This window comes from Muntiacus reevesi, chromosome 16 (assembly GCF_963930625.1).
Source record: "Muntiacus reevesi chromosome 16, mMunRee1.1, whole genome shotgun sequence".
NCBI lineage: Eukaryota > Metazoa > Chordata > Mammalia > Artiodactyla > Cervidae > Muntiacus > Muntiacus reevesi.
Genome location: NC_089264.1, coordinates 22,866,428 through 22,894,405, shown reverse-complemented (window position 1 = coordinate 22,894,405; position 27,978 = coordinate 22,866,428). Strand labels below are relative to the sequence as shown.

The window sequence follows — 27,978 nt, the reverse complement described above, 5'->3', positions numbered from 1 at the left end:
TTGATGTCTCTGTTTTTGCCCTTTGAAACTTTACAGAGATCAGGAATGATATTCCTTAAACAAGAGCACGACAATGCAATCTCTGTTAAATACTAACGTGTAATTCAGACCAGCGTGGCTGACGGAGACTGAAAAGTAGCTGGTAATTCACTTATAGGTAAGACAAAGGTAAGAGCAGGAACTCAAAGAAATAGGAAGAGGTGGTCTCACTGTGTTTAAAACAGCCAGTTGAAAATTCTACCTGTTTATAAAGTGAAAGTGAAGTCACTCAGTCACGTTGCGACTCCCAAGTCCATGGGATTCTCCAGGCAAGACCACTGGAGTGGGTTGCCTTTTCCTTCTCTAGGGGTTCTTCCCGACACAGGGATCAAACCCAGGTCTCGCACACTACAGGCAGACTCTTTTCTGTCTGAGCCACCAGGGGGTCCTAAGCAGCTCGCAGAGAAGTTAAAAGCGACTTCACAGCACACGTGCAACCACTTATTCCTCTGGATCCCACCATATCTATGACACCAGCAGGCAATTTTCAGATCTAATCCTTCAGGGAGAGAGTTTGGCAAAGCGGACCTCCACAGCCAAACACGTGAAGGAATGACAAAGCAATGCATGGTTTTCATAAACCCACAAGACTGCTCACCCTGCATCTTGGGCTTCATGAGCTCGGAGGATAGATAACAAGTTATTGTGCTGCAAGAATTCACACACAGCCGGGTAACTGCCGGAGAGAGAGAAAGAAAAGAGAAGCATGTTATAAAATCATTAAGAGCATATTTTCTGTAACATCCAGATCTATGTGATCTGATCAACTGTAATCAAACACGCAACATTTATGACACAAACTTCTTGTTTCTAAGGACAGGTGTTCTCCTGTGGGAGAAAAAATACCTATAGCTGAACTTTCATTTTTTTTTAATTGAAGTACAGTCGATGTGTTAATTTCTGCTGTATAGCAAAGTGATTCAATTATATATATATATATATATATATACACACACACTATTTTATTTTCTTTTCCATTATGATTTATAACAGTATATTAAATATAGTATCCTAAGCCATAAAGTGAGACCTTGCTGCTTATCCATTCTGTATATAGTAGTTTACATCTGCCTATAGCTGTATTTCTATTTATTTATTTATTTAGGCTGTGCCAGGAGGCTTGCAGGATCTTAGTTCCCAGACCAACAATCGAACCCGGGCCCCCAGCAGTTGAAGGATGGAGTCCTAACCACTTGGACCGCCAGGGAAGTCCATACAGCTATACTTCTAAAGAGCTGGAGGTGTATAAATTGGAAAAGGTATCCACTCATAGACAAAATCAATATGATCAAGTCTCTATCTAACCATAAAGTGAACAGAAGTATAAATATAACATGAGAGTGGAATTTAAAATATAAAATCCCCATTTTCTCAAATACTGCCTTATATGTATTTGGGTGCCTGCTTGGGAGCTTGACAGAAAGGACTGAGCTAGGGAATGGCAGACAGTAAGCCTTCTGAGAAGACAAATTGTCAGCATCTTTATGGGTAAGTCAACTGAATATGTCATTCAAAATCTAAACAAAATTATGAAATTCACAGGATTTAAAAATGTGTACTTTAAATATGACCAACAGAATTTTATCTTTTTTTTTTTTAGAATTTTATCTTAAGGCATATTCTTGATTGTGACTCAATAAAAATATCAAATATACAATAAAGATGATTTTGTCTATTAAGAAAGTCTCAAAACCAAAGATGGACATGTAATTAAAAATGAGATTGAAATTATAAACTAAACATGGAAAATCTTTTGCAATCACTTTATCTCTGCTCCAAGAATTTTTAATGAGAAAATGTATATCATAAAAAGAAATACACTTTAGATAATTCAAATCAAGGGATAGCAAACCGATTTCTGTTTAAATATAAAACAACTGCAGATATTCACTAGAATCTAAACTACTAGAACCTTTCTCAGAAGACAGAGGACGAGATGGTTGGATGGCATTACTAACTCAGCAGACATGAACTTGAGCAAGCTCTGGGACATGGTGAAGGACAGGGAAGCCAGGGTGTGCTGCTGTCTCTGGGGTCTCAAACAGTCGGACACGACTGAGCGACTGAACAACATACACTATAGTAAACAACTCCTAATTATAAAAAAAGCTCTTTGGGGAAATAATATATGTCACTGAAATAATTTGTTGTAAAATAAAAGATGAAAATAGCTTCTATGCTACAGATTTTCTAGGAATTCTCTGACGAATAGGAAAAAAATACCAATGGCATACCATTGCAGAGATACTAATGATAAACAGGATTCTGTTTCTTGACCTGAAATCAAAAACAGTCTTTGTGCCTGTGCACACATATTTCTGTGCATGTGTCTGAGTGTGCATATATGTGTGTTCTAGAATATTCTAGCGAGTCACTAGAGAGAGATAAAGAGGAGACATCCATGTGGCCTTCACTTCCCAGTGTTCCAGGTCATCCCAATGAATAAACCATCTAACTGATGAACATCAGCATGACTTACTAACTGGAGGAGATGGTTCCCCAAGTGTCTACATGGAAATATGTCCACAGGGTACCTACATTATGAGTTGACCAACATATGTTTTCAAACTCAGTTCTACTTTGGGAGAAGGTGAGTATACCACCTTTCCAGACCAGTATGTCAACAAAAGAAACCTTAATTTCAGAGACGCTGGTTGGTCTTCAAAATACAGTACATTTGCTTGTTACATACTAAGCTATAAAATGCCCAGCCAAGGGCACTCAATAAAAGCTCCTTCCCTCTCTTTAAGCAGTGTACTTACATTTCATGTGCCCTCACAATGGTCCTTCAGAAAGACACTTTATTGCCTTGTACCACTGTAAGACAAAGGTTGTCTGTCTAGGTTTGTTACTTATTTCCTTTGGGCAAATGGCTTGGCTGCTCTTTTTTATCTATTTTTTTCCTTTTGGAAGAACTTACCTAATGTTATGAAAATATAATTTTAATATATATTCCTCATGCTAAAGTTTGATACCTTACATGTTTAATCTAAGTTTCCTCCCATGGAGATATATGTCATTTTTAATGAAAATCTGAAGAAGATGAAATTAACATAGCAGTAATTTGCTAGGTTAATAGCTTTAAGTGAGGAACACTTGCATTATTACTTGGAACGAACTTCATTTTGAAGAAGATATTTCAAAATGTAGAAGCATGTATAATCTCATACTTGAACTTCCTAAGAATTACAAACATTTTTCTAAATAATAATTTCTTTAATTAGAGATAAAAACCTTCTACCATATTTTTATGGAAATATAAATGGGAATAAACCACAAAGTGTTTAGCTGAAAAGGATTTAAAAACACACATGTAAAGTGGTAGGAAACGCAGAGTTCAGAACACGTTAACAACACAGAGAGAGCTGGAAAATCACTAATTCATGAATAATTTATCAAAGACTTATTGGTAATTTTTTTTTCCCACTTGTTATGAGGCACAAAGAGGGTGGCATGATAAGTGCAAGGAATGGTTTTTGTTCTGAAGATATAATCTACTAGATAGGAAAAGAAAACACATAATTTAAATTAAAAAGCTACATTAAAGATAAAACAGTAAAGTTTCATAGAGACATTGTAAAGCAAGAAACAAAGCATGTGTGTCGAGGAAATCTTTAAAAAAAAATCTTCTTGTACTAGACCTTTTTTCTTGTCTTTTCTTCTCTATTCATTACTAAGGTGATGCTTCTGAGCTCACCAGGAAGAGTCTCTTCCTCTAGGCTGATGAGTCCAAAAAGGGGTCATGGCTGAGCCTTCTGAACAGAAGGTAGGCTGGATCTCAGCCCCCCACCATGCACTTCCTCAGGGGCACATTTTCAGGAACAATCTATCTGCAAGAGTTATTTTGCTGGAAAGGTTTCATCTAACCCTGGCTCCTGAGCATGTCTTGTAACAACACTTGCTTCAAGGGTTGGTGAAGGCCAGGGATGCTTTCAGCTTTGTGATATTCACTTACCACAATGTGTAGCTGTATTTAGGGGAAGAAGTTATTGTATCCTTTGATGCGTCTTAGTTTTTTTCTATTGGAATATGAGTACTCCTTGAGCACTAGAAACTGCATCTTCTTTGAGTAGAAAACAAGGTGGAAATTTCCATGGAATAGTGAGACTCATTCTTACATTTAGGCTCTTATTCTACCTTTATGAGCCTGAATTACGACATTTGTAAAAATGCAGACAGTATTATTTATTTCATAGAACTGAGATGAAGATTAAATGAGGTAGCAATATATGTAGATGTCCTAGACCAGAGCCTGGACCATAGCAGTAGACATTCAGCAATGTCTCCTATTTGTCTCCCAACCACCATGGTGTGGAGGGAAGAATACACCACAGAATGAATGGTGAGTCAGCAACTCCAGATTCCAGCAGTAGCTGTTCCATTTATTAGTTGTGACTTGTGTTAGATCTCAGGGGCAATGACTTACGGGGATTAGTAGACAGGTAAGGTGCTAGAATTCCACCAAAAAAAAAAAAAAAAAGGAATAGGAAGGAGACTGACCATGAGCAAAGGTGAAGTAGAAAAGACAAAATCACGAGAAATGAGAAAAGACTGTTTTGGCATCAGAGCAAATAGCTCTTACTAGACTAGACACATTCTGCTAATGCTCTTATTTTTGTTTCTGGTTATGTCAAAATGTATTTTAGACCCTGAAATAAATCTTGTAGATTTCAGATGCTTTAACCATGCCAACAGCCAGCAAGCATTAGTAAAATGGCTATTTTATGCTTCTATGCCTTTGCCTCTTCTTTCCCTGTGCTTGTTTGTTTGTTTCTTCATGAAGGACCACTTTTCTGCCAAGCCTGAGCTAAATTATCACTTGGGAAACCTTTCCTTCAAACCTACCTCACCCTGAGGTGTACAAAATTGCTGCATCCAGCACGTTCCCATAACATATGAATCTAATATATCACCTGTCATGCTGTAGTGTAATTTATGTTTCTACATCTGCTCTCCAGTAACAGTGAATGAATGCCTTAAGAGACAGACACTTTTATTTGTCTTCATATCCTAAATGCTCAGCAGCAATTTGTCAGCTTACTGATGCTCATATGCAATTGTAGTAGCCTCAACATGGGCGGTTACATAAGTGAGCGATGCAAAGGGCTTCTCTCCCTCATTGGCCTCGGCAGAGCAGAGGCAGTCAGCCTGCAATCCCTCGCCAGTGGACAAGAGAAGGCTTCCACTCACCTCCTTGGTACCTCAGTTGCTCTCAGCCCCGTAGGATGGAGGGCTCACTCCCCTGCCCAGCTCCCTTTCTGCTCCTTGGGACCTGCCAACGGATTACTAGCCCCGGGATGTCCTGGTGCTGCCTGGATGATGTCAGAACTCTCTTTTCCTAGGACATGCTGTGCGCCTCTCTCTGCCCAAGGGTGTTCTAACTAATTTCATTTTGCCTGCTAAGGATCAAGTCTGGTAGGGTTCCAACTCTTCCTGCCAGAACTTCACTAGAGCCGAAGCCCTTCCTTGCTCCTGGCTGCCAGGTGCCTCAGGAGCAGTGAGCGAATTTTAAGGCAAACTTTTTATTCAAGTACAACATCTTAACAGAAAACTGCACAAATGAGAAGATGACAAATTGATACACAAAAGTGCACAAATCAGACAGTTACAGCTGGACAACCTTGCTACTAGCACTCATATCAAGACAGAGAACATGACCTGAACCCCAGCAACTTTTCACATCTTCTTTGAGACACCATTACCTCCTCACTAAGGGTAACTACCATCCTGGTTTTTAATGTTATAGATCTGCTTTCTCTAATGCTGAACTCCTATTTCAATGAAATCACCAAGTACGCCCCCCTGAGTATCTGGTTTCTTCAGCTCATCGTTATACTTGTGACACTCATCCATGTTGTTCTGTGCAGTTTTGGTTAACTCCTTCTCATTTGCTGAATTTAGCTGTATAAATACTCTACAATTTACTATTCATTCTACTAAATAGACATTTGTTTCCATTTCTTGGCCATTGAATACTGCTGCTATGGACACTCTTGTATATGTCTTCTGGCACACATGTGTAAGTGTTTCTAGTTGATATAAAAACAGGAGTAGAATAGCTTAGTTATGAGGGTCTAGCTTTAGTGTATACCAAAGCAGCTACCTGTAATTTGGGACTGGAGGTCCAGTGAGACCATTTGGGTAGTCATCTTTCTAGAATTTCCAGAGCATTATTTTCCTCATATTTTTCACCACTTTCTCCGCCTGCAAGAGCATTCACCACTGATTCTGGTTGGATATATCCTACTCATCCTTTAAAGCTCAGGTCTAACAGTATTTCCACCATGAGGAGTCTCTTAAACACCATCCATCCTTGTTTGTGTGTGTGTGTGTGTGAAAGAGAGATAACTTCCACATTTATCACAGAACTACTCACTTTGCAATTTATTTGTCATTTTTTTTTTTTTTTTTTTTTTTTGGTCTCAGTCACTAGACTGTCATTCCCTCAAAGGCAGGGACTTCGAGCATCTATAAAACCTCACAGAAGGCATATATAGTACGTGTTCAGCTAATATTTGTTAAATAATTGAATGAGTGAATGAATTCTCCAAAGGATACCTGTGAATCTGGAATAGCTGAATTGAGGTGAAGGGAAGGGAAGGATGCTGTGAAAGCAGGTATGATTTCAACAGACTAAAAATGGTCTTGAACTCAGAGTGGGAAGGAGAGAAGGCAGGATGGTCTAGACGCTGGTTATATTTTAAAGAGAGGGCCATTAAGATATGATGACTGGTTAGTGGTGATTTCAATGCAAGAAGAAAAAGAAAAAATATTTGCTACCCTGTATAACTGGGAAAATAAACTGCTAATAGAAAAACCAGGAGAAATCCTCAGTGGAAAGGTAAATAATAAACCTCTTCAAGTGAGTTCAAGAGAAGGTGACAAAGGAACATCTATGATGAAAAATTCCAGCAGAAAACTAGAAATAGAGAATTCAAGCTCAGGAAAGATAAAGAGATAAATGGACCAGGCACAGATCTGGTAATCTAACCAGAGTTCACAGTTTACGGTGAAGCTAAGGACGCAGATGAGGTTCTTGGGTAAAGTGTGAAGAAAAAACTGTCAAGAACAGGAGGAAGACAAAGAAAGATGCAGTGGAAGAGACAGGGATCTGCCTGATAAGTTGGAGGGCAATCAGGATCTGTGAAAAAGGAGGAACCACAGGCTTTCAAGGTGAAAAGGGCGGACAAGAGTGCCAATTGTGAAAGAGCAGTGGGGCAGCTTGGGAACAGAAGAAAGGCTGAAGATCTGTGATTAAGAAACCAGCAGAGATTGGAGTGAGCTGCCATTTGCAGCTTCAAAAACACATTTTATGTGGCCCTCAAGATGTTTTTCAAATCTCAGTGCTTAGAGGAATGTGAGAATTGTTAGTTAAACCTACTCCTGGAGCAAGCTAAGTCTAGAACACAAAGCTCACGGGACGCATCCAAGGCCAACAACCCAAAGCACCAAGTCTGGCCAGCAGTTTCATTTGCTCTAATGAAGATGAAATTTTGACCTCTGATTTGTCACAATCTTCACGAATCTTTACAATTTAATGTGCAAACTTTGGTCTAAGGTTCAAAGGTAACAGTAGCACTGGAGCAAAAAGAGATTCCTTCCTCTGTCACATGCACTGTCTTCTATAACTCATGAGCAGCATCAGCAAATCCTTCTAGATGCATTTGTCCATGCAACTTCATTTTATTTAAACCATTGCCCAGACAATACATTAGATCATGGACAGAGTGGCAGAGCAAATTAAATACACAAACTACAGATACATGTGAAATAAAACTGGGAGCTGTGGATGCAAGTAACTGCCAATAACTCAAACAGGTAATAACTGCCAATAACTCAACCTGTTTTTATTGTTCTTCTACCAATTTTCTTGTTCCTTTGTACCTGCTCTAGACCAGCTTTATAAACCATGGCCATAGAAGATGCCTTGACACCTTCAAGATGGCATGAAAGACAAAAGAATCCAAAAGTTCTAGAGGAATGCATGAACCATTTTCCTCTTCTTCAGAAAAGACATAATCCACACTGCTTTACCATTAGTCAGAGGACACAGGCTGTGGATTTTGACAGGCAGCATTTGTCATGGCTGCCTTAAGATCACCATCTCTTAATAACCTCTAATGAGATGAGTTTAACAGTTGTTGTGAAAGCAGACATAATCCTCTAATTATCTAGTTGATGGACTTTATCTCTGATGTAAACACATCTAAGTCTACAGTCACAAAACAAAAATATCATAACTTTATACAAGTTCAGTACAGGACTTTATTTAGAAGATGACATATTTGAATAGCTAACTCAGCTAATAGAAGGTTATACTATGAATTAAAGAAAGATTAATACTATATGTGTTAATATCAAAATCAAGAGGTTTATATTTTGTTTGATATTGTATTATTGAAGTGCAACTCAGTGGTATAAAGTAGGTAATTTAAATACTCTTGGTATAATTAATGATTTAACACTAGATCTGAAAAATGGAACACTTGGCAAATACAGTTGTGTTTCAACAAAACAACTTTTCACTAAAAGTTAGAAGTCTTTAATAAAAGATTACTCCCCAATTAACTAATTACTGAAAAGAAATCTTCAGGCTTTTCAGAAATACTATACCATGCCTTTATTTCAGCCAAAGTTTCCAAAACAGAAATGAACTGCAAACTTTCTGGTAAACAGGCTTGGAGTAAACCTCTTGATATTTAAAACAAAGACCATTCTTTGAGTGATACTTTCTGTTCACAAACTTCAATTTCTCAATCACATCAACAGATAAGCAAAAGGAAACTTTTTTGCCCCATCAGGGAAACAATGTATGGAACAAAATATTCCCGAACAAACTCTGATCAGTGTTCTGCAGGAGGATATCTGCTTACTCAAGAGATGAAAGGTGTAGCTGGATGCAGTTCACAGAGTTATCCTAGTCTGATCATTAGCTTAGCTGCCAGGGCAGGAATTGAGTGTAAACTTCAGTGACTACTGGGTATGATTTTTCAGTTAAGAGAAAAACAAAACAAAACCAAAAAACCACACTGTACTCTAGAACTTAAATTCTCAACTCCATAATCTCTTTTGCATTTTCATTCTGGCCACTTTCATATCAAACTGTATGCCTGATAAGGGAACCTAGTGAAACTGCCGGTAATAAAATGCACTAGGCTAAAGCTGAGGTAAGATAAGATATCAGGAATATCATAAGGGCAGGCAAGAATCCCAACTGAGTTGCTGACTTCTTTCTGAAATGTTACGGGTATGGGGAAATCTCCACGCATTGCAAACAGAAACATTACTAAAAAATTTTGTCAATATGGCTTGTCAAGTACTAAAAGTAAATTTATGGTGGTACTTATATACTGGGTTTCTGCTAATTTTAATGAATAATTATTCAGGAAGTCTGATGAACTTAAGAAAATTTAAGAATAACTTGAAAATAATTTAGTTAACCAATTTAAAATTGTTTTTCGGATTTAAGATATGAAAACTGGTAAAAACACTTTTAAGTGATTACATAATTAAATGAAAAAAAACATCAAGGCTGGCACTGGATTTTTTTCCCGATGGTTCTTGAAACAGAACCAAGTTTCTGCTAAACCCTACTACCTTCTTCAGCTGCCTTGACATCATGAAACTACTTGCCTCTTTTATGCCTTTTCTATTCTTCACGGATAATGTATCTATATGTCTGTATCGATACATCCATTTATTTATCTATCAACTTATTTATTTATACTTTTATTTTTCAGGGGCTAAGAATCTATCTGAACCAGGCTTTCAAAGCGAACCTTCATTTATATTTGTTTCCTAGAAAAGTTACACACATAACAAATAAATCAAGTGCAAGGACTGATCAGTGACAACAGTTATGAACGCCACATGCTTCAGGCGGTGGAGCTCTCCGACCTCACCTGTAGAAGTATGAACACCCCCTGACTGTGTTGTGAGTGAAATGTTCCTGAGTCTTCTCGTTTCCAAAATCCTCCAGCGGGTCTGACCACAGGATATCACACATAGGTCCATAAGCAGGTGGTTCTTTGAATCGGTCTAACTAAGAAAAATAGAAGACAGAGAGCAAAATACTAATCTTTGGAAAGTTGGAACTTAGAAAACAGAAGAAACTAGCATTTCACAAAAACCATCTTTGCTTCCCAGTCACTGTGCAGAGTGAACTCCCCAACCTCTCTCCTGTTCTGAGGTCTTTCCTCCCCATTCTTCTACTCCTCACCTCTTTCTCCCATTTTCCTTCCTTCTTCTTTCTGAGGCTCATTTATTATCTGCCTTCATTTCACCTTAACCTCCCTCTTGCTTCTTTAATTCCCACCCTGTTTTTCCTTTCTCCTGATTCCCACTTTGTCTTTCTCTCATTTTTTTTTTAAATCTAGCCAAGTGTTTTAGTTATTACCAACTGAGGTTCTACCTGTGTTTCATTTCTTGAGAAGCTTTTAATTGATTTTTTGGGAAATTTTTGTTACTGCCTCCCATTGAAACGTGATTTACAAATCAGGATAGGGAACAACTTATGGTGTTTATATTTAACCATATAATTTTGAGAACAGACAGCTTTCATTTTGAGAGTATGTACTTGCTGTATGACATTTTGGGTTAGGGGTTAGGTTTCTAATTAAAACCAAGCTGATTAGAGTTACCTTACAAACCAATCCTAACAATAAGCAGTAAAATAGACTCCAATTTAGCAGGTCGTTTTTCAGTCCACAGTCCTAATTTTCCTAGCTTTACCTGAAGTCCTCATATGAAATCAATTTTCCAATTTTCTAGCTATACATGTTTAGCAAAGCCATATTTCAATTTAAAATGGTGCATTTAGAAGCTATGAGCACTATAATAACTGGAAATGACATTTCACCAACAATTTTACAACACTGTCACTTTCCCATAGTTTATCCTGATTTAACTGCAATGAAAGGATTTGGGGTGAAGTTAGCAGATACTACAGAGTTTCTCAAAGAAAAGCATAACTCAGCTATGAAAACTCATTAAGAACCAAAATTCTGCATACTTGATACTATAATATTTTTAAAAAAAACCCATGGGAAAGGGGAATATATAAGTCTGACAGCCCATGAAATTCTTTTTCTGAGACATACAAGGTAATGTAAATAGTGATCTTGCTACATAGCATTTTTTTTTTTTTACTAATATCCAAAAAGTACAAAGCAATATTTCACATTTTCGACACCCAATGAAAACCTTCAATAAGACAAGACCCTCTATATTTCAACCATTTTGCTATCCATAAAATATTCACTGCAAACTTAGACTTGTTTAAGAGACTTAAATAATTTATGCTTTGGAACAATTCATACAAGAAAAAGAATGCTTGTCCATAAAAATACAGAATTTCTTTCTGAGAAACAAGAATTTATTATTAGGGCTAGAACCATAAAGGAGGAGATACTTTCTGGCAAAAGTGGTTTCCCAGCTAGAGCTTTGGTAAAGCAACCAGAGTACAGAATTTACTCTGGAAAAGTTATAAAATGCATTCTAAAATTAATATCATCTACAGTTAAACAACTATGAAATTAATTAAATAAAATAAGTGTGGTAGAAATGCTAACTGACATATGGAAAATGCAAAGCAAAAATCACTCTACAGCAAAGTCTAAAGCATAATGATAATAAGAGAACTGAACATAATATCTGAAACATGCCTGAAACACAAGTCCTACGGTTAGCAAAGGATATTTTAAAAATCTACATAATTTGTGATAAGAAGTGTAGTTACTGATTTCAGGAGTCCATCAGATTGCAGAATAAATTGGTTTCATTCATGCATAAAGTGAACCACACTGTACTTGAACTCAATGACTACATTTCGGTGTCCTATCTCCATAGAACTTTAAATGCAAAGCAAATACCAATCCTTTGCATGTTACAGAACACCAGAAGCAGATGTGCAATGGCATCTTACAAAAAGGACACAAGCACACAGGGAAGGCTTATTTAATGTACTTTTGTTTAATTTTAAAAATAAAACCCATCATTTTCTTTCTAACAGGAAATCAAGTACAATCTTATTTTTTACATTTGAAGACCTGAACTTTAATGATAGAGTATTCAGGTAGAATTCAAATGTTTTACTTACTTAAATATCGCTTTCCTTTAGAAAGCAATCACATTTTAAAAGGATACTGAACATAATCAAAGAAATAAAAGATGTCTCTTCCACTAAATAAAAATATCCTATGCTACATTTTCTCATGAAAGAGGTATTTCCACACTCAACCTAACTCATCTTTTTTGCTGGCTAAAACAACACTAATAGCTAATGTTAAATTAAGTAGAAAAATATCTCTTGTAAAGAATGAACCGCTTTTCACCTCGCCAATACAATCAATAGAATAGCATCATCATCTTTGTTAGATTGTTACTTTAAAAGTTTAAGCTGTAAAAGTAGATTTTTTAAAAGAATAATAATATGGACACATTTTAACATTCCTGTTGTGATATCTCCCCAAGACAAAAACAATGTCTTTTAACTGTAATATATCATGAATATATAATAGGTTGTTCAAAACAAGTCAAAGGGAAATGAAAAGGCATACATGTATATCTTTTTAGTGATCAAATATTTTACATTTCTAATGTCATTTCACATGGCAAAATGAACCTTGAAGTTTTAAAGTATAAATATATCCTTCTTTCTAGATAAAAAGTGAATATAAAGAAGACATTCATGACTACTTTAGATCATTTTAATTCAAAAGGATAAAGTTATTGTTAAAGGCAGGGAAATTAATGTCATGCATTTATTACTGAAGGACAAAAAATGGCTAGACCTGGAGAATAACAGAACTTACTTTTCTGATATCATCTAAAGTGTTTATCTCTGGAGACAAACCGCCATGTACACACAGGAACTGCTGGTTCATCAGGGCAGCCAGGGGCAGGCAGTCAAAGGCATCCATGCAGGCATCATATACGCGTTCTGAATACTTTATTTTACCTTTAAAACATTATCCAAAAAATGAATTACTTACTCTTATGATTTCAGAAGTAGAATTGGCTCATAAAAATTAATTTTTTTGTTTTCTTGCTGGAATCATATTAGCATATAACTACACATGCAAAGTTTCAAATGTGACTAAACATTTTTTAAAGTTATATATTAGCATTTATGTCTACTGTTCTTTACTTTTGTGGTTCATCCATATTTGACCATTTTTAGTAATTTTTTCTATAATGGAGGAGAGAACTTTTGCATACATACATTTCTGCTATTTATTTATTAGTCGCTCAGTCATGTCCACTCCATGTGACCCCATGGACTGTAGCCTGCCAGGCTCGCTTAGCCATGGAATTCTCCAGGCAAGAATACTGGAGTGGGTAGCCATCCCCTTCTCCAGGGGATCTTCCTGACCCAGGGATTGAGCCCGTATCTCCTGCATTGCAGGCAGATTCCTTACCATGTGAGCCACCAGAGAAGTTCCATTTACCTACAAATGTATATTAAAAACAAAACAGAACACAAAAACTAGGAGACCAATGGAAGAAGGTACAAAACTGGATGATTCTCCTGAACCTTCTTATAGAAAGCAGACAGCAAGAAAGTTTCTAATGTTGCTTCTAAATCACTGCATATCGCTTTTCCTTTATTAACTTATAGCTAATGTTTTAGAGAAGTTTTGTGTTCCATTGAAATAGGATTAAATGAATGACAGAGAGAAATTTAAGTTTCCAAAGACAATGAGGAAAATTAAGAGAGAGGAAAATGACATTTATATGAGGTACTCCTCACCCCTAGTGTTTATTTCTATAAGAAGAAGTTGTCTTTAGTTCTGTAAAATCCACTTGAGGCTGGTAAATCCTTTGCATCCAGAAAGAGAAGCACAAGGTTGAATCTTTCCTCCATTTGATTTTATTGAGTGATTTGAGACTGAAAATTGGGATTATCCTAAACAGCAGTATTCTGACTACTTCAAAAAATAACTTACTTGCTTGTTGCTTAGGCTTGTTGTTGTTGTTAAGTTGGTAAGTCATGTCCAACTCTTTGCAACCCCATGGATTGCAGCATGCCAGGCTTCCCTGTCCTTCATTATCTCCTGGAGTTTGCTTAAACTCAGGACCATTGAGTCGGTGATGCCATCCAACCATCTCATCTCTGTCACCCCCTTCTCCTCCTGCCTTCAATTTTTCCCAGCATCAGGGTCTTTTCCAATGAGTTGGCTCTTTGTATCAGGTGGCCAAAGTATTGGAGTTTCAGCTTCAGCATCAGTCCTTCCAATGAATATTCAGGATTGATTTCCTTTAGGACTGACTGGTTCAATCTCCTTGCTGTCCAAGGGACTCTCAAGGGTCTTCTCCAACACCACAGTTCAAAAGCATCAACTCTTTAGCACTCAGCTTTCTTTAAGGTGCAACCCATATCCATACATGACTACTAGAAAAACATAGCTTTTACCACATGGACCTTTGTCATCCAAGTGATGTCTCTGCTTTTCAATAGGTTTTTCAGTTTTTCTGCCTAGGAACAAGCATCTTTTAATCTGCTGTCTAGGTTTGTCACAACTTTTCTTTCTAGCAGCAAGCATCTTTCAATTTCATAGCTGCAGTCATCATCTGCAGTGATTTTGGAGACTAAGAAAATAAAATCTGTCACTGCTTCTACTTTTCCCCCTTCCATTTGCCATGAAGTGATGGGACTAGATGCCATTATCTTCATTTTCTGAATGCTGAGTTTTAAGCCAGCTCTTTAACTTTCATCTTTCACCCTCATCAAGTGACTCTTTAGTGCCTCTTTGCTTTCTGCCATAAGGGTGGTGTCATCTGCATATCTGAGATTATTTATATTTCTCCTGGCAGTCTTGATTCCAGCTTGTGATTCATGCAGCCCAGCATTTCACATGATATGCTCTGCATATAAGTTAAATAAACAGGGTGACAATATACAGTCTTGATATACTCCTTTACCAATTTGGAACCAGTCAGTTGTTCTATGTCCAGTTCTAACCGTTGATTCCTGACCTGCATACAGATTTCTCAGAAAGCAGGTAAGGTGATCTGGTATTCCCATCTGTTTAAGAATTTTCCACAGTCTGTTGTGATCCACACAGCCAAAAGTTTTGGCTTAGATGATTTTCTGGAAACCCCTTGCTTTTTCGATGATCCAACAAATGCTGACAATTTGATCTCTGGTTCGTGTGCCTTTTCTAAACCTTAGGCTAAATCACATCAAATATTAATTCAAATTTTATATCATTTATAAAGAACTTATAATTTTAAAAGAAATTCTTAATTCTCTTAACTCGCCATGCTCAGAAAGTAATATGAAATATATGGTCTCATTTTTTGAGCTTTTTACTTTTAAGCAATGGATCATAATGTAAAACTCTGTATGGATTAAAATGACTATTTAGCATACACGATGTTAAAAAAGAAACCAGAAGTATACTTACATTCTTGTTTAAATGTGAAATACTCTGTTAGATGTCTACATTCATGATTTCCACGAAGTAAAAACAGTGTTTTGGGGTAAAGAATTTTCAAAGCCCACAAATACAGCACACACTGAGAAAAAAAAGAATAATATAAAAATAAATATTTTCCATTATAGTTACACATACTTTGGCTCACATACCAGGAAGACATGAACAAAATGTGCTAGTATGGCCAAAAGTCTCCAAAAGACTATGTCTTTTTTAAGGAAGATACTGAAAATCAAACAGAAAACATTACTTCGGCACCAAGCCAGATTCATCTATGTGTGCTCAGTTGCTCAGTTGTATCCAAATCTTTTGCAAACCCATGGACTATAGCCCGCCAAGCTCCTCTGTCCATGGGATGCTCCAGGCAAGAATACTGCAGTGGGTTGCCATTTCCTTCTCCAAACATTCATCTATACTAAAATATAAACATTGCACTGGGGATCTAGACAACACACACAAACAATGGACTACATACAGTCTATTGGATAAAACCGAAATGAAAATATATTAAAAATGAAAATATCTTAGTGCAAAAGTATGAGAAGAAATGTGATGAACAGTTAATAAATAAAGTAAAGCCACTTCTCTTTGTAAAGCTAATTATTTTGAATAGAAATGGAAGAATCAGCAAGGAAAGGCCTGACAAAATTTGGAAGCAAACCCTGACAAGCTCAGGCTAACCTGGATTGTGTCTCTATTTTCTGTTATGCTCTTCTCTCCTTCACTAGTCTTCTCTCCCATTATCTTGTCTCTTATTTCAGTGCCTTTGGTATTTAAAGCCTTGAGCTTTTCGTTTTATATACAATTGTAATCAAAATGAAGGCCAAGGAAGCTCACTACATATGCTGTTGACAGCTAGGGGAAACTTTTCAGATACCTTAAAACTCACAAATAATTAGTTGTGTATCGCACTTTGTATAAAAATGAGGCTTGGAATCAACCTACATTGACACAGTCTTCCAGAAGGGTGAATTAAGATAACTGGGATACTCAAGTATTAACATCAATTTCATTATCCCCAAATAGCATTCATTAAGAATCCACAGGGAAGAGAAAACCACACTGAAAACAAGTGTGCTTTTTTATTCTCATGAACTTTATTCTGAAAGTGAAGATAAAGAACCGGAAGAATATTGAGACAAGTCTGACTCTAGCTGCTAAAATCTAAAACCCCAAATAAAGCAATATTTACACTTTAATAATGAGCTTTCTAACATATGGTTGGAATGAGGGACAAGCTACTGGCAATTCATCTGTGGTGCTACCTATGAACAATCATCATTTCTGTCAGCCCATATGATTATTAAGTCAATGGAAGTAAATGTTTGAATACACAGCCCTAGTTTTAAAGAAACTAGCTTTATTGAGTTGTTCAAGCCAGATATTGTCCCCAACTATGTAATTATAATTGAATAAACCAAAATGATGAGATAACATCAAATTTTAAATATATATGTTACATTAAATAATTTTACAATGACTAGTTTGTGCTTATAATTATTACCTAAAGTTCATGTGAAAGATGATATTACTATTTCTGAGAAGTCGACCAATTGGTCAAATGGAAGGATTACGATCTTTTGATAAGTGTAAAAATCCCCTATTATCTCAGTGGGTATTAGGTGGCTCAATGAATCTCTCTTATGTATTAGGTTTAGAGGGCGCACTTACAATGTTCTAGCAAAAAGAAAGTGTATTATCAAGCTTGTCTCAGATTTCAGAGAAAATATACACTGTTATTAATGTCAATGTGAGAGTCATTCTGATTTTAAATTTATATGATTGTATCATATGTATATTTTGTTTCTATATTATGTATAAATAGTGTAATTTAAAATTATAAATTAAAAATATAAACTAAATTATAAATTATATATGTATATATTTTTTCCAAATAGATTGCTAACATTGGATGCTTGATTTGGAATAGAAATGGGTATGTGAAATCTTTTAAAAATCATATTCAAGTGCTCGGGGCTGGTGCACTGGGAAGGCCCAGAGGGATGGGATGGGAAGGGAGGTGGGAGGGGGGTTCAGGATGGGGAACACATGTAAATCCATGGCTGATTCATGTCAATGTATGGCAAAAACCACTACAATATTGTAAAGTAATTAGCCTCCAGCTAATAAAACTAAATGGAAAAAAAAATCATATTCACTTGTTGAAATTATATTTAAGGCATATACTGTGGGAGAGACTATGTGCTTTGGCTATATTGTAGTTACTTTTTAAAAAGATTTTGCTTTTTGCTTTCACTAAAGCATAATTTATATCCAGTGGAATGTACATATCTTAGATGCACTGGTCAATGACTTTTCCCATATGCATATTCCCATGAAACCATCACCCAGATTCAGTCACATTTCAGCATCCAGATGGCTCCCTTGTGCCCCCTCCAGTTAGCATCCTTTGGAAAACATCACCACAGTTCCGAACTCTTTAGATTAGTTTTACCTATAACAATTTCTTTTAAAGCAAAGCTATAATCTCTCCAACAAAAATCTAAACTGCAGTTTAACCCCACTCAGACACTATCAGAGGACTCACATTCTAGAGCCCATATACTCTTTCTCTGCCATCTGTTAAAGATCATGTTTTGACATCAGCACACGGCTTTATCACCTCTAGTCTTAATTACTGCAGCTCTTTCATAACTGAAACCTCAAAGGTTCTATGGTTTCCTTACCATATCTATTCACCTTTTGAATGATTCAATACACATTTCATACCCCTTATTATGTAATGGATGTAAAGTTCCCTGCATGTAGTAGAAATTTAGGAAACAGTAACTCCTTTCCTATAAATGAGAAGGAACACAGCCAGAAAGGAGAGGCAGCAGAGAGAGAATGGGGGAGAAGAAAGAGAGATGACAGAGAGAAAGAGGAAGGGAGGAAGGAGGGGGGAAGGAGGAAAGAAAACACTAAAGAAAACTCAATTTCCAAATTCTTGGCTCAGAGGACCCTAAAAATAAGAGTCCTCTTTTCACATTTTATTTCCCACTCCCCTGTGGCAAGAATAAAATATCTTCCCAAACACTGAACAAAACCACAAATGCAGCCAATATGGAATAAGTGGCATGGTAAATGACAGGGCAAGGGTGGATTGGAGAGTGGAGGCCCGCCAGCCTTCGCCCGCAACATCTGGTGGGAGAGAGCTGCCAAGCACAACTCTGTCTTGCTTGCAACTATTTTGTCATCTAAAGTTCTAACTTTCTGGAGATCTAAGGAACTTAAAATTGCAACTTGATATTCTTTAAAAGAAAACAAAAAAAAGAAAGAAAGAAACTCCATGTCAAACATTATCACAATTAATAAACAATGAAATAAAAAATTAGTTAAATAGCTGTTTTTTTGGTCCATGTGATATCAGATGGCTAGTCTGAATAAAATTTTCATTGGATTTACTGGGTAAGGTAGAAACAGGCAAGTTCAATTGGCTTTTTTTTTGCATGGTGATATGTAAATCAGTTGCACTAATCACTTTCAACAAGACTTTGACTATTTTTTCCAGTCTAAGTAATTAAACAGATATTTACAATTTAACTTGGACTTCCCTGGTGGCTGAGATGGTAAAGCATCTGACTACAATGCAGGAGACCAGGGTTTGATCCCTGGGCTGGGAAGATTCCCTGGAGAAATAAATGGCAGCCCACTCCAGTACTCTTGCCTGGAAAATCCCAAGGACACAGGAGCCTGGTAGTCCATGGGGTTGCAAAGAGTCAGACACGACTGAGAGACTTCACTTTCACTTTACAATTTAAAATGAGCTTAGTTTTATCAATACAAAATATTGAGCATTCTCTAATCTTTTTATAAATTATTGTCATAGACGTAGCTTTTTCTTATGTATCTATCTTTGCCAGTGAAGCAGCACGGAGGATATAATTTTCTTCATTAGTTTAATTGGCTCGACTACAGCAGTGCAATGATTTACTTTGTGATTTATTCTTAAAAACTTGTATAGGGGAGTCAAGAAGGATGTAAAGGAAGAAGCAAGAAAGTAAACATATATGTGTGTATATATATGCTTCAGAATGTATCAAGCAGCTTCCTAAAATAACTATACATGCTATGAAACATTCCAATCAAAAATGCTGTCTCTCAGCCACAGGAAGATCAAGTGAGGGATGTGTATTGGCTGGGAAAAGACCCAGATTTCTGAAATGTCACATGCTGCTCCTCTCAGCCATCATTTGCCTGGTCTGACAAGCACATAGAGAAGCAGCGCTGGAACTAGCGATGTACTATAAAGGCCATCGGATTCAAGGAGACAGCCCAGCAGTTTCCTCCTCATGTCTGCAGCCTCACTCTGTCACCTCACATCACCTGCTGTACTGTTTGCTTGTTATTCTCAGGCAGAAGCACGGAACATTGCCTGACGTGCCGTGGTCCATTCTAGTCTATGGGTTCCCGGCTAGTAAATACAATTCTCCCTACTTAAAGGAGTCTGAGGCCTGGGCTGAGATCTAGTCATTAGTACCATGGGAGGAGCTCAAGGCAATGTCGTGCAGTGCAGAATGCCTAGAAAGGGAACCCGATGAAGTGAATATATATATAAGCTTATATGTGTGTATACACACACACACACACACACACACACACACATACACACAGATTAGACAGCATAGCGCCATCATCAGAAAGAGGATGGTATTCTACGTGAGACAAATTATGACCCCCAGGCAAAATCACCTCTCTTATCATTACTCAAAAGCTTGCTTGTTTTATTTGGGCTAACTTTGTGGGGAACAATTTCTAATTTTGGCAGAAGAAGAGTGGAGGAGAGGCGAGGAGGGAGTTCATAAAATGAGCTTCATGTACTGCCCAGAACACATTACCCAGTGCCTGTAAATACTGCCCAGCTGAGACTATATGAAATCTGAACCTACTCTTCAAAGCTAATTTGGTAAAAATTAAACTTAAGTGCTCTTCTTTGTCCAGAGAATAGCCGAAGGAGAAGACTTGCAGTAGAATTCTGAATTATTAAGATGAATCAGGACGTCTGTGAGGAGATACTACACTCTAGAAAACTGAGCTCTCATTTTAGGATTTGTCTTAAACCAACAGGATTGCCCTTTAGATTATATTGGTGAGGGAATGGACTATGCGTGCATGTTTGTACACCTGTAAATGAACAGAAAAGTATGTAAAAGTGTCCGCATCACCTACGTGTACGTCTTTTTGTGGCTCGTTTTGTGAATATATGGCCAAGGCATGCGATATTGGAAAGAGCACAGACTTTCAATCTTGGCACTGCCATTTACCATGTGTGAGCCTCTCTGAGCCTTGGTTTCTGCAGGCTGGAAAGGAAGACATTCACAAGCTCCTTGCAGAGCTATGAAGAATAAATGAGATCATTTATACTAGGCAAACAATACCATTTCTAACTTGCAAACATGTCAGGTTCCTTAATCCACAATAAAAAACCTCACAGTATCTTCAGTAAGTATATTTTATATAAATGACTGTTCTGTTTTAAATAGGATGATATCATTGAGCCATCTCAAACCCCTCAAAGATCATAGTCTAATCAAAATGGATCATTTTTACTTACGAGGCCATCACATTTCTGTGATTTTGTGTGCATGTGGCAAGTCCCTGGGGCTGTACTCTCAGACTTCTAAAGTTTAATTAAAGAGCTGTTTTTAAAGATGGGAACTATGGTACATGCATCTCAGAACTTTTAAATGTCCTCTGATACTCACATTTGGTATTTCCCCAACATTTGTTTTCAGATTTTTATTCTTTGCTTAAATTATAGAAGATACTAATATATATTATATAAACTATCATGGTTCAAGTATCTAGATTAATTGTAGACTGAAATTAAAATCTACTGAGGAACCAGTTAGTGATTACTGCTTCTCAACTTCTTTACTTTAAAGAAACAGTTCTTAAAAAGTTCTAATTAGAGAGAGTTTATGAAGTTTCAAGAGGTAAGTAGACTGGTAAGGTTAAGAGAAAAAATTCTAACACAACACTCTGTCACTTGATTGATAAAAATAATCAGTCCCTACAGAAGAGTCTTCGCCATTCTTTGCTTAGAAGATGAGATTCAAAGAAAATATAAAGTATACCAATTGTGTTTATTCTCAGAACCTTTCATAGGAACATATAAATGTCAAATGAATAATGTCAACTTGAGTTACTAAAATAATTTTTAAAAATATTTACTTAGATTCCACATAACCTTAATTTAAGGGAAGTAACAGAAACTCTTTACCTCCCATTGCTGTTTTATGTCTACTGCAGTCTTTCTCAAATCTGTCTACACATGGAAATCACATTTAGCCATGTCAACAAACTCTGGCCCACAGGAAATAACTATGCCCCTTCTGGAAAATGTCCTCAAATGAGAGGGCATACTCTTTCTTTCTTCTTTTCCTTTGAGCTGCATGTAATAATGTGAGAACATGAAGGCCAAACCTGGTGTGACCCAATCTCTTGGGTCATGAGGTTGACTTTGGAAGGAGGTCACACTCATCAGATCAGTAAGGCAGAGAGTCTGGGCCCTGGGGCCAGGCTGAGTCACACCAGCCATGGTCCACCCATCTACAGGTTTTTACTGGAGAGAGAAATAAACTTCTCTTCAAAACCACCATTATTTTTTTCTTTACTCTTGGCAGATACTGGCCCTAAAGTGATACAAAGGTCTTACAAAATTTGTACTCCATCACACTTCTCTGCTATGCTGGTGAAGTTAGCTGATGAATGAGGTTTTACAAGGTTTCTTAATTTCTTCTTCTGTGCTTTTCTCACTTCAGTTTTCCTCTGAGCTAAATCTTATTTGTTCTTTGTTTCTTACCCCAGCCATACATGCTCTCAAAATTCTCCCAAATTTCTATATTCTAGTGGTGATTATTTTCTGTACCCGTTTTATCCCACCAAGATTTTAATAACCAGTTCAAATAACAATTGAATCCTGGATGACTATCTGTTTTAGACTTCTGATTCTATAGAGCTTTTTATAGTTCTATTTTCCTGTGTTGATTTAGGCTTTTAGAGAGCAAGGATATATATATCTTTAAATTCTCCCAATTACCATGCATATATATTTTATGGGCTTGATAAAACTTGCTTACTAAATGGTAGAAATACCTAAATGTATTTCCATTTTTTTGAGCTTATATAACCCTCCCTCCCTTACCAGCATGAATAATTAAGAAACATGTGATCTTTAAATGTGATTAATATACTGATGGCTATACACATGTGTATATATATATTATATTTTATACATATATACATACTACAGACACACATACATATGGCCAATGACTGGAGGTGAACTGAATTAGAATTCCACCCCCTTCAAAGTTAGTATAACAGTTTAAAAGTAAAAGCTGTCTAAGAGTGATGTTTTTAAACATTAAATATTCCTATAATAAAATATTATGATGAAAATTTAAAAACCTAGAATTTCTTTTATAAATGATTACTATGAATGTACTACACTGGTGTTGGTGTTCAGTAAATTTGATTTCTCTCTTTACTTAAGAGTAATTGTTTCCCTTTTTAAAGTATTATTTCCAAGAGTACATAGAATGTCATCCGCTATAGCATGAGCTCTTTAAAACTTATTCTTATTTATAATTATTTCTTTTAATAAGCATTTATAAGTCATTTCTATGTATGAGGCACCACATTAAGCACCAGAAAGAAGAACAAAGGTGTGAGTAAAACAAGACCCTTGCCTTTATTTTGAATGTAACTTCTACTTACCTGAAACAGAAGCAGTTGGGAGGCTGAGGAAGAACCTCTACTCAAAGGTTATCTGTTTTGTTTCAATGAATGATTTTGACAAATAACCCTAGTTAGATTACAGGTACCATACAGTACACTTACTCACACACAAATGCAGACAGACAGACAGACACTCGACTATCAATTTACAAAAATAACTTAGTGCCTCACAAGATATAACCACACAAATCTGTTTATTTAATCGACTTTGATTAGTTCTCTCAACAGGAGACAGAATTATCTAATATAAAATACGATGCAATTTTTGCAAAGTTGCAAATCTGTAAAAAGTACAAAAGGCAAAATCTTCCTATTAGTCAATTCCTTGACACTTCTATGCAATAAAAAGCATATAGGAATCAATGAAAAATAGGAATATATAACATCTCCCAAATGTATGTATTAAAATTTATGTTATTAAATATGTATTAAAATTTATTGTTAAAGACTAGGGATTTATTTAACACAATAATATTCACCACTTTTATTTTGCTAAAATAGTGTTCATTCATTACTGAGCAGCTAAAAGGAATCATGCAGACTTACTTCGATACTGAAGTACCCTCTGTCAACATAGTCCCCTAAGAAGAGGTAGCGAGTGTTGGCAGGAGATCCCCCCACTTCAAAGAGCTTCATCAAGTCAAAGAATTGTCCATGGATGTCCCCACAAACTGAAAGAAACAAAGAAATTTCATTTTATGGTTATATTATGTTCCAATTCTGAATTAGATAATAAAATTACAAAATTTTAGAGCCAGAAGGAATTCAGAGGCCATCTTAGCCACAGCATTCTTTTGCAAAACAGGAAAGTAAGACAGAGTTTCCAAAGTTAACCTGTGGCAAACCTCGCTTTTGCGTCCAGGTCTCTACCACTTCACAGATTAAATAGAAAAATAACAATAATAATAATAATAATAATAGCTATTATTGTTGTGTGTTTAACAATTCTGCACCAGACACTATGCTGAAAGTTTTATACACATTTTGTAATATAATACTAACAATGTCATGGAAAAGGTTTTCCTTTTGCAGATGAGTCAAAGAGAGTCAAACAATTTGGCATAACCTATATACTGATACCTAAATATGTATCTATTACATGTTTATGCCCCCTGAAGAAAGGGAAATATTGATATGCATTATAAAAATTGTATTTAATTGACTCTAAAAGATCATCAATTATAAAACACATCATTATTTTAGGTACCACTGAGAAAGAAAAAAAACAATTAAATTTAAATTGATATCATAAATGAGCATTTTTATAAGATGAACCATAGTATCAGATGTCAAACTTTTTTCAAATTTTGAAATGAAATCCTGTAAAACAGTATAAAAAAATTTCTGGGAATTGCAATTTCTTAACTTTCTCACCTTCTCTTTCAAACAAAAGCTCTTAAAAGCTACGTAGCCTCTCATTTTAAAAACCACTTATTCAGTATTTGCTATTTCATCTGTTACTTTCAAATCTCTGAAAAATATTATCTCTATTATGGTTATGTGGCTGGGCCAGATCACTGTTAAAAATGAATGATACAGAGTTTCAATTCAGATTTGTCTAATTCAAAGTTTTTGCTGTCAACCATCATGTTACAATATCTTTGACATTTCATAGGGTTTACATATGTGTATATATTTAATATTTTAAGACAATTTTATGCTTGAATGATGAACATGATTTGGCTATTTCTTTCATGCTAAGAGGTTCACAGGATGAATGTATCGATGAATAGGAAATCAAGAGGTCAAAGAAGGCTTGCTATCTTAACACATTCTATGCTGCAGTAGAAAACAAGCTGAAATGTCTTAAATTTTATCTGTCTTAAACTTATCTGATGAAAGTTGACAGAAGGAAGAATGAATCAAAGGAATTCACTGATTTAAGAAAAATACTGTAAAACAATGGATGAATGAAAATGTCATATAAATTCCCATTTTTGCTATGTAAAAGACCTTCAGCCTTCAATTCTGAGAGATTCTGGGTAAGTTACTCAACTTCTCTGAGCCTCAATGTATTCATGTATAAAAGTGGGATGATATTGGTACTTTAACTTACTTGGCTATTGTGAGAATTAAAGGCATCAATAATGTAATGGAATTAGAAGAGCTCCTGATATGAACTTGAAAACTGTGAGATCAAAGTGGCATTTTAAAATAGTTCTATCAAAAATATCAAGGTACCAGAAAGAATGGGATTCTGGTGCTTGGGGTAAAGGAGGAAGGAAGAATGAAAAGCATTCTGGAGCATCTTCTTCACTCTTCCCTCCCCTCCTATCCTCTCTTTCCCTTTCCATTCCTCCATTTCAATTCCTGGCCATGGCTGGAAATTCATGGATCATTATTTTTTATATCGTCCTGTCAATGACAAATACCAAGACACTAATTCAGGTTGTGGACCATGAGTTTTGAATTACTGACATACAATTGCAGCATAATCTGGCAATCAGAATCACACAATTTTATAAATACATGGGTTCTAGATGATGTAGACATTAAGGACAACTTTTCTTTCATTGGAGTACAGAATTACATCATTGTGAATACAATTTTATAAAAACTAGAAAGTAAGCTCTTCTTTTTAGCTTACAATAGCTTTGTGATAAGAGAGAATCTCAATGATTTATCAATACAAGATCAGCACAATTACTGGATCTTGGCTTGATAATATAAAACAGCAGGGAGCAACTGCTGTAAAGTTGGCATGGGAAACAAGATAGCCTGAAATTCAGTTACTAGTAGGATGGCCACATTATCACTGACTTTACCTTACACCAGCCATGCAATTCAAATCATGCTTTTACAGTAAGGGCCACTTATGATAATCTTCAGCAAAGAAAAGCAACTTGCATATACAATCATAAAAAATATGCAAAGCCCAAAGAAAGAAAACAGTAGCTCAAATAAAATATACCTAAATACTTGAGATATTTTGACTAAGGTTTAAGAATTTCCCAGATCAGTTTAAGTGAAAACTACGTATCTTTTTTTTTCCCAAAATCATTTTTATATCTATTTGGCCTCCATCCTATTGCTTTTCTTATTCAGTAGATGCCAGTCTTCTCTGTCTCAAATAAGACACGTTTCTTTCTTGTACACCCCCAGGCTGACCCTTTTCCATCCAGTACGTCTCAGCTATTTGTCAGTATACTTCTTTCCAAAAGCATTCTTCTTTCCATTAACGTGTTTTACTTTCTTCATAGTACTTATTACTCTCAGGAATAATCTAGCTGATTAATGTGCATGTCTGTTTCTTCCCTGGTTCTTCCCACTGGACTATATAAGCTGTATAAGAACAATAACCTGTGAGAAGCTGTCAGCTCTTGTTCACTGTAACCCGGACATGGAGAACAGTGCGTACCATCCAGTGGGCGCACGAGAAATGTGCTACCCTAGAATTCTTCACTGGGCCTGTGCTGTGCTGAATTTGGAAACCCATTCATTACAGAAGTCAAGCTTCTGAGGGGCCCCTCAGACCCACAGAGATGGACAAGAGTGGGAGTTTGCTCTGGCGGAAGCTGAAGGTCCTTAACTTGTCTGGGATGGTACTTGTTTGAAGTCTTTTAAGTCAGAGTTTTCAAAACAGTGTGTGGCAAGACTAAGGGAGAATGAGGGACTTCCATGCAGGTTATGGTGGTTTCTTTACCTGGTTCTGCACCAGAAACACTTGGGGAGCTTTTGAAACTACAGATTCCTGAGTCCTGAATCAGGACTTCAAGAGATGCAGACTGATAACAAGCTCTCCAGTGGTTCTTATCTAGCCAGTAAGATGAAAGAACAATACTTTCCACCCTCTGTCTGAGCAGACTGAGCCTTCATTCTGCATGCTTGTGTGGTTCCCCTCACAGTGTGCAGAGGTGGGAGAGACACACATTGGAAAGGCAATTTTGTTCAATACTAATCCCAGGCTGGTGTGAGATCAGAAATTCTTATTACCCGAAAGGATGATACTGAAGTGATTGTTTGATGGAGGCTAGGACAGAGGGACCAATCTAAGACAAGTGATAACAAAGAGCACACTTATTCGTGCATTTGAATGCGGCTATTGCTCAGGCCTTGTGCATTTCAGCTTTCAGATAAAGAATGCATCCCAAAGTCCTAATATTTGGGAACATTCACTATTTTGATTTCAAAAATCAAGAAGACAGTGACCACCATACTGAGGTATCCATGCTTCAGTACCCAAAAGGATGGAGGGCGGGGTTAGGACATCACACAGAGGGAAGGGTACCATGTCACGTTAAGTAAAAGGTACAGTCCAGTAACTTTCGATCTATGCAATGCCATAGACCCCACCTTCCATCCTCTTGTGGGTACCTAAAGCATTAAGAGAAATAAAGTCCAACAAATTTTAGCTAATGAGGCAAACCATCTGCTTGGTTGCTCACAGCCTCTAACTCCCTATGAGGCCAGGTCCTTTCATCTTCAACGTCATTGGTTTTAATAACACTTCTAGAACAAACAGGCTTTGACAAGTTCTATTATACCTTCAAGGCAAGCTCATTCTTCACCAAATACTCCTGCTTCCCATATTCCCCCAGCTTCCCATTTCCTTCTCATTTCCAATGGAACACTGCTGGCAAGCAAGAACTTGACTAGGGACCAGCTTTGAAAGCCCTACTATATTGAAAAAGCACCAAAAATATAGGAACACAGGACATGTAATGAAAGCACTCCTAATCTCTATGAAATTATCCATCCATCTGAATGAACGTTCAAAAATACATATTATCACTTCAATAGATTATGACCAGACTTGTAC

At 36.5% G+C, this 27,978-nt stretch overlaps 1 protein-coding gene across 3 annotated transcripts in view; it reads right to left on the bottom strand.

The window, feature by feature from the left end:
* PPP3CA (protein phosphatase 3 catalytic subunit alpha) overlaps window positions 1-27,978 on the bottom strand; it is a 312,598-nt gene that overhangs the window by 50,198 nt on the left and 234,422 nt on the right. For all 3 annotated transcript variants that reach the window (XM_065907021.1, XM_065907022.1, XM_065907023.1), the window contains exons 3-7: window positions 23,766-23,890; window positions 15,447-15,558; window positions 12,852-12,997; window positions 9,942-10,081; window positions 638-715 (exon numbers count right to left, since the gene is read on the bottom strand). In XM_065907021.1, the coding sequence (XP_065763093.1) occupies window positions 638-715; window positions 9,942-10,081; window positions 12,852-12,997; window positions 15,447-15,558; window positions 23,766-23,890 (601 nt within the window). The remainder of the gene's footprint in view (window positions 1-637; window positions 716-9,941; window positions 10,082-12,851; window positions 12,998-15,446; window positions 15,559-23,765; window positions 23,891-27,978) is intronic.